General features: G+C 43.9%; 1 protein-coding gene across 4 annotated transcripts in view; it reads left to right on the forward strand.

The window, feature by feature from the left end:
• SMG6 (SMG6 nonsense mediated mRNA decay factor) overlaps positions 1-16,815 on the forward strand; it is a 237,989-nt gene that overhangs the window by 50,360 nt on the left and 170,814 nt on the right. For all 4 annotated transcript variants that reach the window (XR_009537678.1, XM_060135024.1, XM_060135026.1 and 1 more), the window contains exon 10: positions 7,342-7,487. Coding sequence is in view for 3 of the 4 variants with exons in the window: in XM_060135024.1 (XP_059991007.1) it covers positions 7,342-7,487 (146 nt within the window). In the remaining variant the exon portion in view is untranslated. The remainder of the gene's footprint in view (positions 1-7,341; positions 7,488-16,815) is intronic.

Consider the following 16,815-nt stretch of genomic DNA (forward strand, 5'->3'; position numbering starts at 1 on the left):
GCTCCCCCTTCCCTACCTTTACTAAAGCCCCCTTTTAACCACAATCTTTTCCCAGCCCCCACCCCTAATCCCTCTGGGTTTCTCTTTCCTCTGCCTTCCGGCTCAGCCCCTAGTGAGTTCCGCAAGGAAGTCATGCTTAGTCCCTGGGTGCAGCTGCCAGGGGTCCTCCTTGGGGGAAAATACTATCCACTAATTTTCCCTTGAAAATTAGTGGACAGTAATTTCTTTCTTCCAACATTTTCTCTTCCTTCGAACCATACCCCTTCCTCCTGTGCTCAGTTTCCTGCACCACATTGCTGACCTCAGTAAATGCTAAGACTTCTCTTTGGTTTCACCATTCACCACGGATTTCCATATAAGTCTCAGGGAAGGTGGTGTGGGTGAGACCCTGTTACTTAATCCATTAAGCCTCTGGGAAGAGATCAGGTTTTGAGTGTCCCTTTGGTGGATCCGAGTTTCTCCTCACTGTGTAAAGCTGGTGCCCCTGTGCTGAGTGCCTCGTTATTCCAGGAGAGGAACGGGTGGCAGTGCCCTCAGGTCGTCTCTGCACTTTAATATTTTCTGAGTTGGAGGTTTTATTGTGAACTACCCTTTGAGGTGATTTGCTTTGGATTATAGTTCCCCCAGTTGTTGTCAGTGTTTGCCTTTCACTTTCTTTTTTTTAAGATTTTAATTTATTTTTTTGGCTGTGTTGGGTCTTTGTTGCTGCGTGCGGGCTTTCTCTAGTTGTGGTCAGCAGGAGCTATTCTTTGTTGCGGTGCGTGGGCTTCTCATTGCAGTGGCTTCTCTTGTTGCAGAGCACGGGCTCTAGGCATGTGGGTTTCAGTACTTGTGGCGCGTGGGCTCAGTAGTCATGGCTCGCAGGCTCTAGAGTGCAGGCTCAGTAGTTGTGGCGCATGGGCTTAGTTGCTCCGCAGCATGTGGGATCTTCCCGGACCAGGGCTCGAACCCATGTACCCTGTATTGGCAGGCAGATTCTTAACCACTGTGCCACCAGGGAAGCCCCTCCCTTTCACTTTCTGTCATAACCTTGTAAGTGTATCTGTAATGCTCTAGAAGGTTTCCTTAGTGGGAGAAGCTGAAAAGCTTTGTCCTGCTTGAAGAAACACTGTTTGTGGATGGTAAACTAGACACTGTACCTTTTACATATTCATTTGTCATCAGCCTGGGCAAGAGTGACAGGGATGGCTATAGTCTTGATTTTGAAATGACTTGGGAAACTTGGAGTAGTGCCAATAGATGCATCTCTACTAGCAGAAATAAGTGTGAAGTGATTTACTCAGCAAAGTAAACTAGGTGCATCAGTAGCAACCCCTCACCCCACCCCCATGTCAGCTCTACTCTGGCAGGAGTTTTTGCTTAAGACTGTTGTATCTCTAGTGCCTGGCATGTAGTAGGTGCTCAGTAAATATTTGTTGTAGGAATAAGTGAATTATTACAAGAAATGGGTAGATTGTGAAAGACTGGAGAGAAGGATCTAGTATTCTATGGGTCATAGTAGGCCAGTCAGTAGTGAGTAATGTAAAGGTGCAGTTTCAGGGTGGGTGCAGTTTCAGGATTATTATCTTATAATAAGAAGATATTATTTCATAAAATAGCACATCATATCAGAAATACCACTGTACTGCACTTAAAATAGGTGCTATGGTTCCTTATCTCTTTATTTCTTTTAAAATTCTCATTTAAAAAATCTTTTTTTCCCCTTACTACCTTTCTAGTCAGTATTTTCTCCTTTTTTCTTTTTCCTGTGTTTGTTCTTTAACTTTTTATGTACCTCATGTTTGCTCTAAGTCAGGATTTCTCAACCTCTGTACTGTTAATATTTTGAACCTTATAATTCTTTGTTGTACGGGCTGTCCTGTGTAGGATGTTTAACAGCATCCCAGGCTTCTACCCACTACATGCCAGTAGCATTCCTTCTCTTCACCCCCAGTTATGACAATTAAAAATGTCTCTAGACATTGCCAAATGTTCCCCGCAGTGCAAAATTGCTCCTGGTTGAGAACCACTGCCCTAGGTATTTCTTAGCTCTGTTAGAGACTCTTGGGACTAAAAGAGTTATAAATCTTGGTCCAGAGTATACGAATGTTTAGGAGATATATGTGTGTGTGTGTGTGTGTGTGTGTGTGTGTGTGTGTGTATATATATATATATATATATCTCACACACACACACATACTTATATATATACATATACATATATATATATATATATATACACATACACACACATATATATATATTTTTAAATCAGGTTAAGCATTAGTTAGAACCTTATTTTTTCCCCTTTTTAAAACTCTCATATTTAGATATTTTGAAGGAAGTTTGAGAAAGGATCACAATAATGATTAAAAAGCTAGAAATTGATTTCTGAGAGGACAAATTAATCTTTAAAAAAATAAGGGCTTCCCTGGTAGCGCAGTGGTTGAGAGTTCGCCTGCCGATGCAGGGGACGCGGCTTCGTGCCCTGGTCTGGGAAGATCCCACATGCCGCGGAGCGGCTGGGCCCGTGAGCCATGGCCGCTGAGCCTGCACGTCCGGAGCCTGTGCTCCACAGCGGGAGAGGCCACAAGAGTGAGAGGCCCGCGTACCGCAAAAAAAAAAAAAAAAAAAGGTAAAAAAAGTTTTATTTGGAGACAGCTGTTGGGGGTACCCTAACTGTGTTTAAATATTAGGGTCATAACCAAATAGTTTTGACTTCTTTTGGATGACAGCAAGAGAAAAATAAAATAGGCTTATGTTGCAGCTGGAGAGGTTTGGGTTAGGTGTAAGAAGATTTCACAGAGGGAAGACGTTCAGGAATTTTCTTCTCTGGAAGCCTTTGCGAGCGAATAGATTATCTCATTTGTCAGAGGTGGTTTGCTGTGGTCCAGATTATTTTTCAAGATCTCTTCCATTCCTGCATATAACATATTCTGTTGGCAAAAAGATAAGGCCAGTCTAGTTGCACCTTCATGAACAGTGAGTCGTCGTAGTGTTCATATGAGGAAAATATATGTAAATTCTAGGCACCCCAGCCCCTCGGTGAGTATTCCTCTTGTGCTCTCCTAGAGGTAAAAAGAGAATTGAGCCCCATATTTATTCTGGAAGGCAGAAACAGCAATAATTTTTCTATTGGAAAAAAAGAAGTATAGAAGTCTGTAAGACTAGAAAAGCAATGAGCCCGAGCCACACACAACAACATGGACTGCTGCCTAATTACCAAGAAGATGTGAAATGTGGGAGGCGTTGAAAACGAATTAAGAGTGAGGAGATTGTAATGGGGAGCAGCTGAAGACACATCCACTGTCCCGCCTGCCTGCTGAGAAAAGCCCCCCGTGGCTCTCCCAGTCTTCGTCTTGTCCGTGCCCCGTGTTCTCCGTTGCATCCGCGTATGCTTGAGGGCCTAATGTGTGCCACGCTGGTCTCCTTCCTCTCAGCAACCAGCGAAAAAGAGGTGCGGAGTGTTAGATGGAATCAAGTGCCAAAATGAGTTTGTTTTTCTCCGCTGACTAGTTCTAAGACCTCGAGAGGGAACAAGTCAGAGCCTCTGTGGGCTCTGGTTTCCTTATCAGTAGTTTGAATAGATGATCTCCAAGGTCTGTTCCAGTCCTTATGTTCTGTAGCACTATGATTTTTTTTCCCCTCATTGTTACCCTGTCATACGGCTTAGTTGTTTTGTTTTGTTTTTTGCTACTGGTTCGCTCCTATCTTGTTCAGTTTTTAAAAATTAAGATGTTAAGAAAAGTTAGGGAGCCTGATTCTTTTCTGCAGAGAATGTTGTCTGGCCCAGCTGTGTTCCCCAGCATATGAGAGGTTGGGTCCTGCCCCGTTAGTCACTATCTGAGTCACTCACGGGTCTAGGTCCCAGTATTGTCTGAAAGACTGGTTTCTTGAAACTGCCATTCAAATGAGACAAGGTATCTCTGGAGATCACTTCAGAAAGCAGTCACTTTAGCCAGCCAGTATCCTGAAAGTGACCGTACCTTCTGCAGCTTTAAAGGATGGGGCCGGAATCCTCTCAGGCTCAGGAAGGGGAATAGGTCAGGGTGCCGTGTGGCTCCTGACAGACACTGGCTTTCCCCGGGAGAGGCAGATCAGACCTGTGCTCAGACTCCTCTGAGAGAGGTCGGGAAGCCGGCAGCCTGTAGACTTTTGATTTGTGACAAACAGAATAATTTTGCTTCCCATTATAGCCTAGGTTGAAGTTACCACTTTAGTTTTTACTTGCTTGCCGAGTCATGCTATTTGCACAGCTTCAAGATCTCTTGGAATTCAAAGGCTCATGTTTATTTTGGACTCTGAATTGTTAAGAATATAATGTTTGTGTCTTGATTTTTTTTAAAATTATAAATGTGTTATATACAAAAGCCAGAAGTATTCATTGTAGGGGAAATCTTTTTACTATATACAGTGCTTATTGTAAAATATTTAGAAAACCCAGCAACAAGAAGAAATAAAAAATTATTCTCACTATCCAGAGATGACTATCTACCACTAACACTTGGTGTATATTTTATCTTCTTTTCTATACATCACGCACACACATTTTCTTATTTATTTTTTACAAATATGTATAAAAAGGGATCGCGTTAAACTACTTTAAAACTGTCCACATTTAATATATGTTGGACTTTCTCCCACATTAAAAAATCTAATACAGCTTTTAAAAAATAGAATTCAGTTGTATGGATGTGCCGTTTTCATCATCGGCTGTTGTTGGGCGTTTTAGGATGCTTCCAGTTTTTGGCTGTTATAAATTGCCGTTTTTTTATGCTTTCTCTCCTCGTCCTCTGCTGCTACTACTGCTGCTGCTTCTTGCCTAAAACTTTTACAATTATTACATAAGTAATGTATAAAATCTCCTTATAAAAGTATAACATTCTTTTCTAAAATTTCTTTCAACTCTCCCCCAACCCCTGTGCCTTCCAAAGAGATAATGCCGGACATCAGGTTATGTATTCTTCCAGACCTTTTTACTATATTTACATACTTACACATGTAGCCATAAAAACCATAATTTTATTTTGTGGGTTTTTTCCTAAACAAATTGTATACTGTCATTATCTCAGTTTTGGTATAATTTTCGTTCTGCAATATGGGGTGGAGGGAAGAGAAAGAAAGAAAACTACTTACAGGTAACTTGAGGCCAAAAACAGACATCATTTTGGTTACGAAACTGGGCACCAGAAACGCTGTTATTGAGCTCTGAGGAAGAATCTTTTATCTGTGTGTCCTTCAGTTGTGGCCTAACAAAACTGATTTTTGTCTGAGAATGCCATCTTTCCTCATATCTCAGAATTGAAGTTACTCTAACTTATGCATTTGATTTTTTTTTTTTCTTCTGTTTTAATCATGTTGAACTAGTTGAAAGGCGAACGGGGGATTTTTTTTTTTTAAACTTTCGAAAAAAAGAAGATGTGGACATTTGGCCTGGTGCTCTTTTGAGACTTCATTCTGACCTAGGGAGTGTTAATGGATCTGTTTCAATTCCCATCCAGGGAAGAGGCTTCCTCAGACACAGCCTCGAAGCAAGACTGTCCCACGTGACACTTCTGTCATGTCGTTCTGTGCTGGCTCTCTACCGCCTTTCAACACGGAGACACATGGCTCTGAAACTTGCCCAGTGTGGCTGCTTTTCAAGCAGAGTGAACTCTGCTATTCTCGTAACGAGAAGTGCTAGCCCCCCTCCCCACCTCCACCAGAAAGAGTGCTGCACAGTGTCAAGATTTAAAATGAAACCTTTGTTATAGCCCATGGGGAAAAATGGATCCAGTCCAGCCTCAAACATATCACTCTCTGCCATTCCAAACTGACCAAGAGTTTTAATGGTTCTGAAATATTTTAGAGGGGGGGTGAAAGAGTGTGTTTCGGTTGTTTTGTTGTTGTTGTTGGGTGGTGGCAGTGGCATTTGAAATGGCATGTGGGGGGAAGAAAGCCTGGCATGTTTTGTGCCAATGAAAATGAGGGCAGCTCAGCAGAGAAGGGCACTGGAGTATAAACTGTAATTGACCCATAACTGTGGCATGACTTCTGCGTACTAGGAGGTAAGTCATAGGAGTTGCCTCCAAGGGCAAGGAATGAAGATTGCCAGGAGGCCAGAAAGCTCTGGAGTTTTCTGACCTAAGGAAGATACTCCTCAGCGGGGAAAGGTTCAGGTGAGAGTAGAAGCACCTTTCCCTAGGACTTGAAACGGTTTTGTATCTTTTGAGGAGGATTCCCTTCCCTGTGGCTTTCCAGAAGCTATTTATTAATCCAGGCTGGAGCTCTCCCTCACCCCACCCCACAGGGTATCACAAGCAGTTTGTTTGTCTTTGAGGGTTGGGGGGCGTTGAGGATGGACAAAAGATACTCTGCTGACCACGAATTGTTCGGCATGGCCCTAAGGCCCGTGTGCCTGGTTTCTCTCTCTAGCACCAAGTTCAAATTTGCTTTTTATTTCTGAGGACTTCAGCTGTGGTTTGTTCCTGTTGCCAGAGGAGCTCCAGGCATGCACCACTGTTTGTGGCCACTTTTGGCAGGCATTGGTTTGAATGACCTCTCTTTAGGAGCCCTGGGTCACTGGCTAGATTTCTACCTCCCTACATTACAGGCTCTTCCTGTATTGGGAGTGGCAGTTGGCCAGGGCATTATATTTCCACTGGCCTGAAAACATACAGACCCTGATGAGCAGAGGCTTGTGAGAGGGAGGAGGACAGCAACACAGGAAAGACCGAAACAGATCATCAGGGCCCTAGGTCGAGGGATTCTTCCAGGGGAGATTGGGATCCTTAGGTGGAGCGATTAGTGTGAGAGTCCCTAAGTAGACGGCAGCAGAACTGCGTCTGGTTTTCTGAAGTAAAGCTTTGAGTGAAGAATCTTTAGATTCACGTACCTCTTCATAGAATATGGTTTTCATAGCAGAGAGTTTGGGGAATATGCCAGTCTTAGAGCTTAAAGGAAATTTGTTCACTATTTAGAAAAACTGATTGTTTCAGAGAGAAACTTTGATTTCAACTTGAATCCAGTTATTGCCAGAGGTTAGGAAATAGCATACCAAAGCATGAAAACTCATGGCGATTTACCCAAAAATTGAGTTATTTCCATCTCTAAACTCTGAACTTCTTTCTCTTAAATTTGTTCACAACCTTAGGGTGCTAGGAAGGTTTGTGAAAGTAGCAAAGAAATGTCCTAGGCGTTAGCCATCTGCTTTTCTGGGAGGGGGGGCGCGGAGAGAAAGAGAGAGAGAAAGAGAAGAGAGAGAGAGAGAGAGAGAGAGAGAAAATGAGTGTGTGTGTGTGTGTGTGTGTGTGTGTGTGTGTGTGTGTGTACACCGAGTTCTCTTGGGGATGTGCCTCACTGATGGGCTGGCTGTATTTGTAGGATGGAGACATTCCCTGCAGTGGCTGAGAAGGTCCTCAAGGAGTTCCAGGTGTTGCTGCAGCGTAGTCCCTCTCCTATTGGAAGTACCCGCATGCTGCAGCTTATGACCATCAACATGTTTGCTGTACACAACTCCCAACTGAAAGGTAAGGAATGTCCAGTTTCTTTATCTAGATAGATAAAGATTAATCTAGCTTCTTTCCTATGCTACCATACCACTACACAGTCCCCCCAAAACACACACACACACACACCCTTTTCCCCTGTTGCCGTTCAGATCTTTAATTTACTCTCTGAAATCTGTGTGACTCTCTAGTGCTTGGGTGGGATGGTTGGAGGGAATCATGGGTATAGAGCTTAATTTGCAAACCCAGAGATGCTGTTGCACATCTGGCCATGCTAAAGGCAGCAGCAAGGCCTCTTGGAGGCTGCAGACCCAGAGCCTCTCCCAGGGGGGGAGGCATTGCTGAAATGTTTCATTGCAGAGACCATACGCTTGGCAGGGATTGGGAATAGCTGTTTCTGGACTCATGTACCCTGTTTGTTCAATATGGAAAAGTCTAGTTCCCTATGGGATATCCCTTGTGGGAGTCTGCCAGGGAGTAAGAACAGAGAATCGATGAGCTTTGGTGACTCAAATCTGGAAGCACAAAAATCACCAGGCCCAGAATTTGGCAAATGTACTAGTGTGCATTCCGAGATGCTTTTCTGAACACTGGGGTTTTTTTAGCATGAGGTGGGGGCTGGGGTAGGAGAAATGGGGGGTGGTGCTGGTTGGCAGGATTTTTAAATGTTCTGATGACCATGTCACAGTTGAAGGATGTTACCGGATCCCTCCCCTCCCCTTCCCTTTCCTCCACCCCACTGAGGTAAAGATGATGGGGTTTGACTTGATGGAAATCTGTAGCATGGAGGTGACATTATTTTGTGTGTTTTGTTTGCAAAGGAGACTTGGTCCTTGCTGCCAAAGAATCATTTCAGAGCACTGGCAGAGAGTGTCTGGTCTCAGGGCTGGAAGCTTATCATCTGAAATGCCAAGAAGCGGGAATTACCCTATGGAGAGTCCATTGTAAAACAGACCTGGTGTTTCTAGACAGAGGATCGCTAGTTCTTTCATCGTACCTTTTCTTAGTGATTTCTCTCACTCCGAAGTTGATTTGTTTCCCTTCCCATTTGTATTTAGGTTATGCTTCAGCCTGCTGCAGGGGGGTGTTCTCCCCTGATGAGTGGGTATTCTGCACTTTCCCTTGAAACTTGGCTCCTCCTGGGACTCTGCAAGGTCCTCTGCTAGTTTGCCTGGGTTTTCAATCACATCTGAATCCTAAAGGGTTTTCTGCTTTCACGCTGCCTGCTGCAGCATTTAGAATTCCCGCAAGAAGGTGAGATGCAGAGGCTTAGGTGCCATTTTGAACTTGGCTAAATATTCCCAAGAACAGTTCTGAGGAAGCATGCAGTCCTGAGGGGCAGTGGAGGTTTCCAGGAATGAGGAAATAAAGTTTGTAAAGCGTGGTGAGGCCGTCAGTCCAGAGGGGAGGGAGATTGATGCCTTCATCGTTACTCCGCTGGTTGGGCTACCAAGTGGGAAGCTCACTGGACTCAGGGAATGGGGCCTCCCGAGGTGCCTTCCTCTTCACTTTCCTGCCTCCCTCTAACAACAGCAAGCTGCCTGTCACAGGGCTGCAGCCTCTGCCAAGGCCCTGTTCCTGCATCGAGTGACCTGGAGGTGGGGATGTAAAGACCCTGCAGCTCTTGCCTGTGGAGCATCTGTTGTCAGCAACTTCTGCTCCATGGAAAGAAATACGTTGGCCCTTTCATAGGCCACCAGTGAGTCCTTTTCCTGGAGCTGTTGTAAAGTAAAAGTTAAGAAAATATGGGTGAAAGGAAGGTGAGATGGTGAGAACAGAGAAAGAAGGAAGTAAGTGGTTCCCCTTTTGAGGCCAGGGTACTTTTTCTAGGACTCTTTTCCATGGTCGGTCATAATGAGGACCTGATAGCCAGGAAGGACATGTCGCAGCCTGTGCGTGAGACCCTACCACTGGTTCTGGCTTTGTCCTGGCGCTCACCTCCCTGGGGCAGCTGGGGCCGAGAGGAGTATGAGCTGAGGTGGTCAGAAGCTCCCAGGGTGTTTCAGGGAAAACAGCCTGGGCCACAGGATATAACACTCAGCCAGGACAGAGCGCTCTGTGGACGTGCTGCCAAGTCCCCGGTGTGCAGCTGAGGCGGCCGTCCAGACCCCACTGTGTGGGCTGCCATTGGGAGAGGGGTGAGCAGAGCACTCAGCAGAGCTGGCTGGTGGGAAGATGCGCTTTTCCATTTCCCAGCACATGAGTCATCTTCTCTGGGCCCCTGTGCTGTGCTTGCACGGACAGTGGCAAGAAGGGGGTGTTGTGGCTGAGCAGCAGCATCTGTGCCGGGGGTGGAGAGGGAAGGGGGTTGGGGAGAGGGTAAAGATTTAAATCCTTCACTAATCAGCAGCAGTTTGAATCACATTTTTATGAGTAAGGAAGTGATAAATCAGCCCTGAGTGTTCAGCCCCCAAGTCCCGTCAGCCGGTGCCCTTCTGAAGGCTTCTCTCCAGGCCAGTCTGCTTGCTGTCAGAGTCGCCACCCAGCCGCGGGACCCTGGCTGTCTGAAACCAGGAAGCAAGGGCCTGCTGCTGCCTGGCCCTCCCAGGTGCTTGGGGTCTGTGGTGATTTGGCAGTCACTGCAAGTTACAGAACATCTGGGCCATCATTTTTCTTTCCGTTCCTTCTTGGACGTGTCCTTCTGGGTGGGTGTTTGCATATGTCAGTTCCTGGACTCTGTGGAGAAGGAACGTTCCAGCCTGAAACAGCGGTGATCTGTGGCCCCCCAAAGCAGTCAGAATCCTCTCAATCTGTGCCTGACCCTTCCCTGTAGATGTGGTACTTAAGGAGGGCAACAGGGACGTCCTTACTAAAAAGTACATCCTTTGCTGATGCCTCTGATTCTTTTTTGTGTGTGTTTGATGCTACCCTTGTATAAGCCTTCTTTTCAAAATACCAATAGTCCAGGGTGGAAATGATACCGTTACTAACACTTCAGTGTGATTACTTTTCAAATGTGCTTTCCTTGGGGTCAAGAGACATAGAACTGTTTTAAAGCTTTGGACACCTCACAAGCCAAACGGAGGGGAAAAACCTAGATGGTGGTGAATGACAGGCATCTTTCCCCTTTTCTAGGTTATAGTTTTTCCTGGAGCTCAGGGAGGCAGAGGTTGTGAGATTTGTCCCCCTTCCAATAAGGGAAGATGAGTTTTGCCACATCATTTAACCAACTAAACTTTCAGGTCTCAGCAGTGATCTTAAAACTCACAAGTTCAGGGCTATTGGTGGGGATACCTTTATCTCCTCCCCTCATATGCGCCCTATGCAAAAAGCCTACTTCAGTGGGACTACAGAGAGTCTAGAATCCTAATACCTACACTGAAGTGGTTGGGGACAGATAAATTTGAGGGGTGTTTGGGGCCAATAGCATGGTGCCTGGTATTTCTTAGGCACTCATTAAGGATTCATTGAATGCATGGATGAGGAAGGCCAGGTTCTGGGCAGGCCAGCCCTGATTGAACAGTGTGTTTCCTTCCTGGCCTTTGTCCAAAATTACCCTTTGGCGAGTGATGGGGGGTGGTGAGATAGGTGGTTCCCAGAGTGATGTCACACTTGGTGATCTCTCTGCAGCATTCCTGAAGGGAGAAACAGGGCCTTCTCCATGTGCCTCAGCATTTAACACTTCAGTAGCCATCTGATTGGCTGATGTGCTGGAGGGGGAATGGTTGATCTCAACCACAAGCACTCTAAGAATTTTAATTTTTTAAAAAATTCTGTAATTTAAGGAAATAAAACTCTAGTTTCTTGAAGAGGAATAATTGAAGCAACATTTGTGGTAGGGCATCACTGAAACCCCATTGCACCCCCATCTGTGCCCAATTTGCTCCAATATGGCCCCCTTTTTTTCCCCCTCTTTTTCTCTCCCCCTCTTGCGCTCTCTCTCTCTCTCTCTCTCTCTGTCTCTCTCTTTTTAAAAAATATGTTTTATAATTCCTGGAATCAAAACCATCTCAGGCACACACTGTTTTATTTTACTGTATTATTGGATTATACTTCCTATAAATCACTGGATGTTATTCATTGGCCACCACTGGAATAACTTCCCTTTTCTGTGCCCTGGCCCCCTCTTTTTCCCCCTCTTTTTCCTCCTCTTTTTCCTCCCCTACCAGTTCATAGAGTAAGCCTCCACTGCAGCCTTGCAGAAAAGCCCTGGTGGCAGCAAGAGGGCACCCAAGAGACACTGCTTGTGCTCCCTGTTCTTAGGGAACATTTAGGGCCTGGGATTGAGGCAGGGCTAGGCTGGCATTCCTTTCTTTATCATTTATGCTTGCTCTTATGGTTTGTTAGTAACCCTGAATTGCAGGAGGTGGTAGGAGGGAGTGCCACATGCATGCCTCCTGAGGGATAGAGAATCGCAGCTGTTAATATGGGACGGATAGAGCTTAACCCCAGTGTGTGGGACGCTTGAGATGGGAACCACACACCTTCATGCTGTGGTTGTGTATGCAGGTTGACTCCGGTTGAGAAGTTCAATTCACAACCAAAATGTCTTTGTCTGTGGCATACAACCACCTTAGAGACCTTTAGTAAAGCAATTTGCTCCTCTGTGGCAATTCACTTCTGTCGGAGTCTCTTACCCAAGCAGAATATATGAAGTGCCTAATCCTCTGCTTGTCAGAACAGTTGTACAGGAAATCCACCTTTCATAAAGGGTTAGGCTTGAGTTTAGCTGTGTAAACCGCCCCTCTCCTTCCACCTTGTCTATCTCTGGTGGTAGAAGCCCTTGGACTCTTCTCCTCAAGGATCTGTGTGGGTAGATTTCTACAGGTAATCAGCACTGCCTGACCTTCGTTTTCAGGACTGCTCAGTTTAGAGCAAATAAACGAAGAAACAGCCAGCTTGGCCGACAAATTATGTGAGAAATAGATTCAGAGGTCAGAAGAGGCAAGGCTTTAGGAGGCAGGCCAGGGGAGGGTGCATCCCTTAGCCATGCCCTCTATCCCTCTGGGGGAGATAGAACGATCAACAGGCTGCTTAGCACGGACTTCTTCCCTCCACATTCCCTGGAAAAGAAGAAAAAGTTAAGGAAGTGAGTTTGTCAAGGGATCTTCCTATCTTCCCTATTCTGAATTCCAGGGTCCTTGCTGTTTTCAGAATGAATCCATTACTTTAGGCTGAGGGAGGAGAAGCAGTTGTGAAAAGCTAAAGAAATGAGAAAATTCACTCATATCAATGAAATTAAGCCTCTTACCATGTCGGCTGACGAAATGATTTCTGGTTTTGCCCCAAGGTGATTGTGTGGTTTGGTGTCCATGGCTGCTTTGCCTTGCAGTGCAGAAGTGCAGTATCCGATCGTGGCCTGGTCATTAACGTGGGCTAGAAACCTCATCTCTGTTGCCATTTTATAGCTTCTCAATTTGATTTTTTTTTCCTCCTGAATGGACTTATTCTGAAAGGGAAACATTATTAGGGGTTAGGGTTGATGCTGGCAGCAGGACTTCCAGCTCCCTTTTCTGAACTCTCTTTAAGCTTTTCCTGAGGAGTAAAATTCTAAATTTACGGAGGGTGCGGGCCAGATGTGTGCTATTTGTTGAATACACAGGGGAAATGAGTAGGTTCTGGGGATGGGGGTTAGGGGGAGTAAGTTGTACTTTGGACCCTAACCAACTAAATGTTGATCTGGGGAAGAATTGTAGCTTTCAGAGGTAGTCGCCAGTAATGACAACAACAGAACAACACTGTGATAATGCCTGATGACATTTTATAGTTGCTACATATGTATTCTCATTTGATTTCTCCCATCAGCCCTCTGAGACAGGTGGGACAGATATTTTGTGTCCTATTCCATAGGTGGTGAGAAATATACCAGAAAAGTTGAGTAACTTAAGCAAGGTTGCACAGCTAGTAAATTACACCTCAAGGGTCAAGCCTTCTGTATGAGAAGGCACACGAAAATTTCTTTGGACCTAATTGAGACAGCTAAACAAAGCAAGGAATCCCACCCTGCGTCCCCTCTCCCCCCACAATCTGAGCAGCTGCTGTTCTTTGATGAAGAAAGTGATCCTTGAGTCTGATCTGAGAAGAGGAACAGAAGTAGAAGTGAGGGAGTTGAGGGAGTCAGAATTCTCCCAAGTTGCTTGAAGCTCAAGTGGAGCCACAGGTAATAAGCTGGCAGAAGGACATGGTTTGAGCAAATCAGGGTTGTCTGGGGTCCATGTTTACCACTGTCATAGGTGAGGGCACTCTCCCCTCACAATGGAAAGCATTTTTCATGACCAGTTGGTAAAAGAAGTGTTGAATCTTTCTCTTGCTTGGGATATGTAGTGTCTCTTTAAAATAAAAAAGTACTTTTAAGGAACATTGTTTCTTATTTTCACCATCTTTTCCAGTATCCGCCTTGCTTTTTGAAAAGAGGTTTTTCACATGCCGTTCTTTTTTTTTCGGCCTCTCACTGTTGTGGCCTCTCCCGTTGCGGAGCACAGGCTCCGGACACGCAGGCTCAACGGCCATGGCTCATGGGCCCAGCCGCTCCGTGGCACGTGGGATCTTCCCGGACCAGGGCACGAACCCGTGTCCCCTGCATCGGCAGGCGGACTCTCAACCACTGCGCCACCAGGGAAGCCCTCACATGCCATTCTTAAATGAGACTGTGATTCTCTTTTTGGCCTGAAGGGAAGGTGGGTATGTCATTCATACTGAAAAGGGTATGAAAGTATAAAATATTTGAAAGAACAATAAAGTGAATGCACATACAGCCAGCACCTAGGTTAAGAAATAAAATATTGTCAGTACCTCAGAACTGTTCCCTGTGTTTTTCATCCTCATGGTAGTTCCCTCTCGCCCTTGCAGGAGCCATCATCCTGACTTGTGGAATTAATTCCTTAGCTTTTCTTTATAGTGTTATCATCTAAGTATTGTATATACCTCTAAACAGAACATAGTTTGCTTTTGCTTGCATGTAAATGAAATCATGCTAATAATATTATTTATATTCTTTTCTCTCTGGCTTATTTTGTTCCAGGTAATGTTTGTGAATCTGTCCCTGTCAATGTGTGTAGTTTGTAGTTCATTCATTTTGCATTGCTACAGTCCTACATTTTATTCATTTATTGCAGTTTATCCATTCTTCTGTTTGTGGACATTTGAGTTGTTTTCTCTTTGAGGCTATTATGAGCATTGAGTCCATTGACAGTTACGTAATACCATCCTATTTTTTTAAAGTCAATTCTATTGAGGTCAAGTTTACATACACTAAAATGTACCCATTTTGAGTGTGCATTTCAATGAGTTTGGCCAATTTATATACCCAGGTAACTAGTCATCATCACAGTCAAGATACAGAACGTTTCTATCATCCCAAGAAGTTCTCTTTGTGCCCATCCCAGTTGATCTCTATCCCTACCCCTGGCCCCAGGAAACCACTGATCCACTTTCTGTCACCATACATTGGATGTGTCTTTTCTAGAGTTTCATATAAATGGAATCATACATTGTGTACTCTTCTGTGTCTGGCTTCTTTTGCCCAGTGTAATGTTTCTGAGATTTATTCATGTTGTTATATGTATCAGTATTTCATTACTTTGTATTACTGAATAGTATTCTGTCTTAACGGCTATACTACAGTTTTGTTTATCTAGTTACCTGTTGATGAACATTTGGGTTGTTTCTAGTTTTGGGCTACTATGAATAAAACTGCCATGAACATTTGTATGAATGTCTTTTTGTGAACATAGATTTTCATCCCTCTTGGGTAAATACCTAGGAGTGGATTTCCTGGGTCATAAACGTATGTTTAACTTTATAGGAAACTGCTAAACTGTTTTCCAAAGCGGCTGAACTATTTTACGTTCCCTCCAGCAGTGTGTGAGAGAGTCCCAGTTTCTTTGCATCCTTCCCAACATTAGGTATTGTCTGTCTTTCTTACGTTAGCTATGTTAGTGGATGTGCAGAGCTATTTCATTTTGGTTTTAATTTGTGTTTCCCTAATGACCAAGGATGATGACTTTCCATGTGCCTACTTACCATTTGTATATCTTCTTTGTGCCTATTTAAATATTTTTGCCCTTTTTTAAAAAATTTTTTTCTAGTTTTATTTTATTTTATTTCAGACCACGCCATGTGGCTTGTGGGATCTTAGTTCCCTGAGTAGGGATCAAACCCCGGCCCCCTGAAGTGAAAGCACAGAGTCTTAACCACTAGACTGCCAGGGAATTCCCTTGCCCATTTTTAAAACCAAGTTGTTTTTATTATTGAAAAAGTTTTACGAGTTCTTTATGTAATCTGAATATAAACCCCTTATCAAATATATATTTTGCAAATATTTTCTCCCAGTGCTTTTCCATTCTCCTACCTATTCTGTTTCTTTTTTTCTCCTTTCTTACTTTTTTCTGGATTTTTCCCCTGTTCTTTCTCCTCGTCCCCCCACTTGTTTCCTTTTTTTTTTTAGTGGTTACTCTTGGAATTAAAGCGTGCATATTTACCTTGCCAAAAGTCAAAAGTTTTTCAGCATTTTCACTCTCCTAAATAATACAGATACCCTGGAACACTTAAATTCTGTCTGTTCTCTTCCAACTTTATCTTCCCAGGTTATATTCTGCCTTTGTCAGCTGTTTTAATTATTTTTTTCCTTTTAAACCCTACAAGACAAGTATTACTGTTTTCATTTCTGTTTTGTTTTCATTATTATTATTGTTGCTGTTGTTTTTATGGTAAATATTTGTTTAGACTCACCTATATATTTACTACTTTCTTTTCATTCCTTCTTGCATTTCAGACCCTCCACCAGGGACCATTTTCTTTTTTTTTTTGGCCACACCACGTGGCTTGTGGGATCTTAGTTCTCCGACCAGGGATGGAACCCAGGTTCTTGGCAGTGAGAGCGTAGTGTCCTAACCACTGGACCACCAGGGAATTCCCTGGGATCATTTTCTTTCTGCCTGAAGTATATTCTTTAGAATTTATTGTGACATTCTTTTGATGACAAACTTTTTCAGTTTTTGTCTGAAAAGCCTTTATTTTCCCTATTCCTAAAAGATCTCTATTCACCGGGAATAGAACTCTAGGTTAACAGTTCCTTTTCTTCAGCCCATTGAAGATATTTCACTGTCTCTGGGCTGTTACTGTTGCTGATTAAAAGTCAGCCACCAGTCTAATTGTCCTTTTAAAAGTCATCTATTCTTCCTGGGCGCTTTTTTTTTAAACACTTTGATGTTCTGCAGTTGTAATGATCTGTCTAATAGGTTTGTACTTATTTAAAAATTGTTCCTGCCAAGGATTTGTTGGGCTTCATGTATCTGTGAGTTGATTTCAGCAGTTGTAGAAAACTCTTAGCATTCTTTTTTTAAATACTGCATCTGCCAGTGCTTTCTCTTCTCCTTCTGTCTTTCATGTCTCTTAAACCTCTCTTTTC

The sequence above is a fragment of the Lagenorhynchus albirostris genome, chromosome 20 (genome assembly GCF_949774975.1).
Source record: "Lagenorhynchus albirostris chromosome 20, mLagAlb1.1, whole genome shotgun sequence".
Classification (NCBI taxonomy): Eukaryota; Metazoa; Chordata; class Mammalia; order Artiodactyla; family Delphinidae; genus Lagenorhynchus; species Lagenorhynchus albirostris.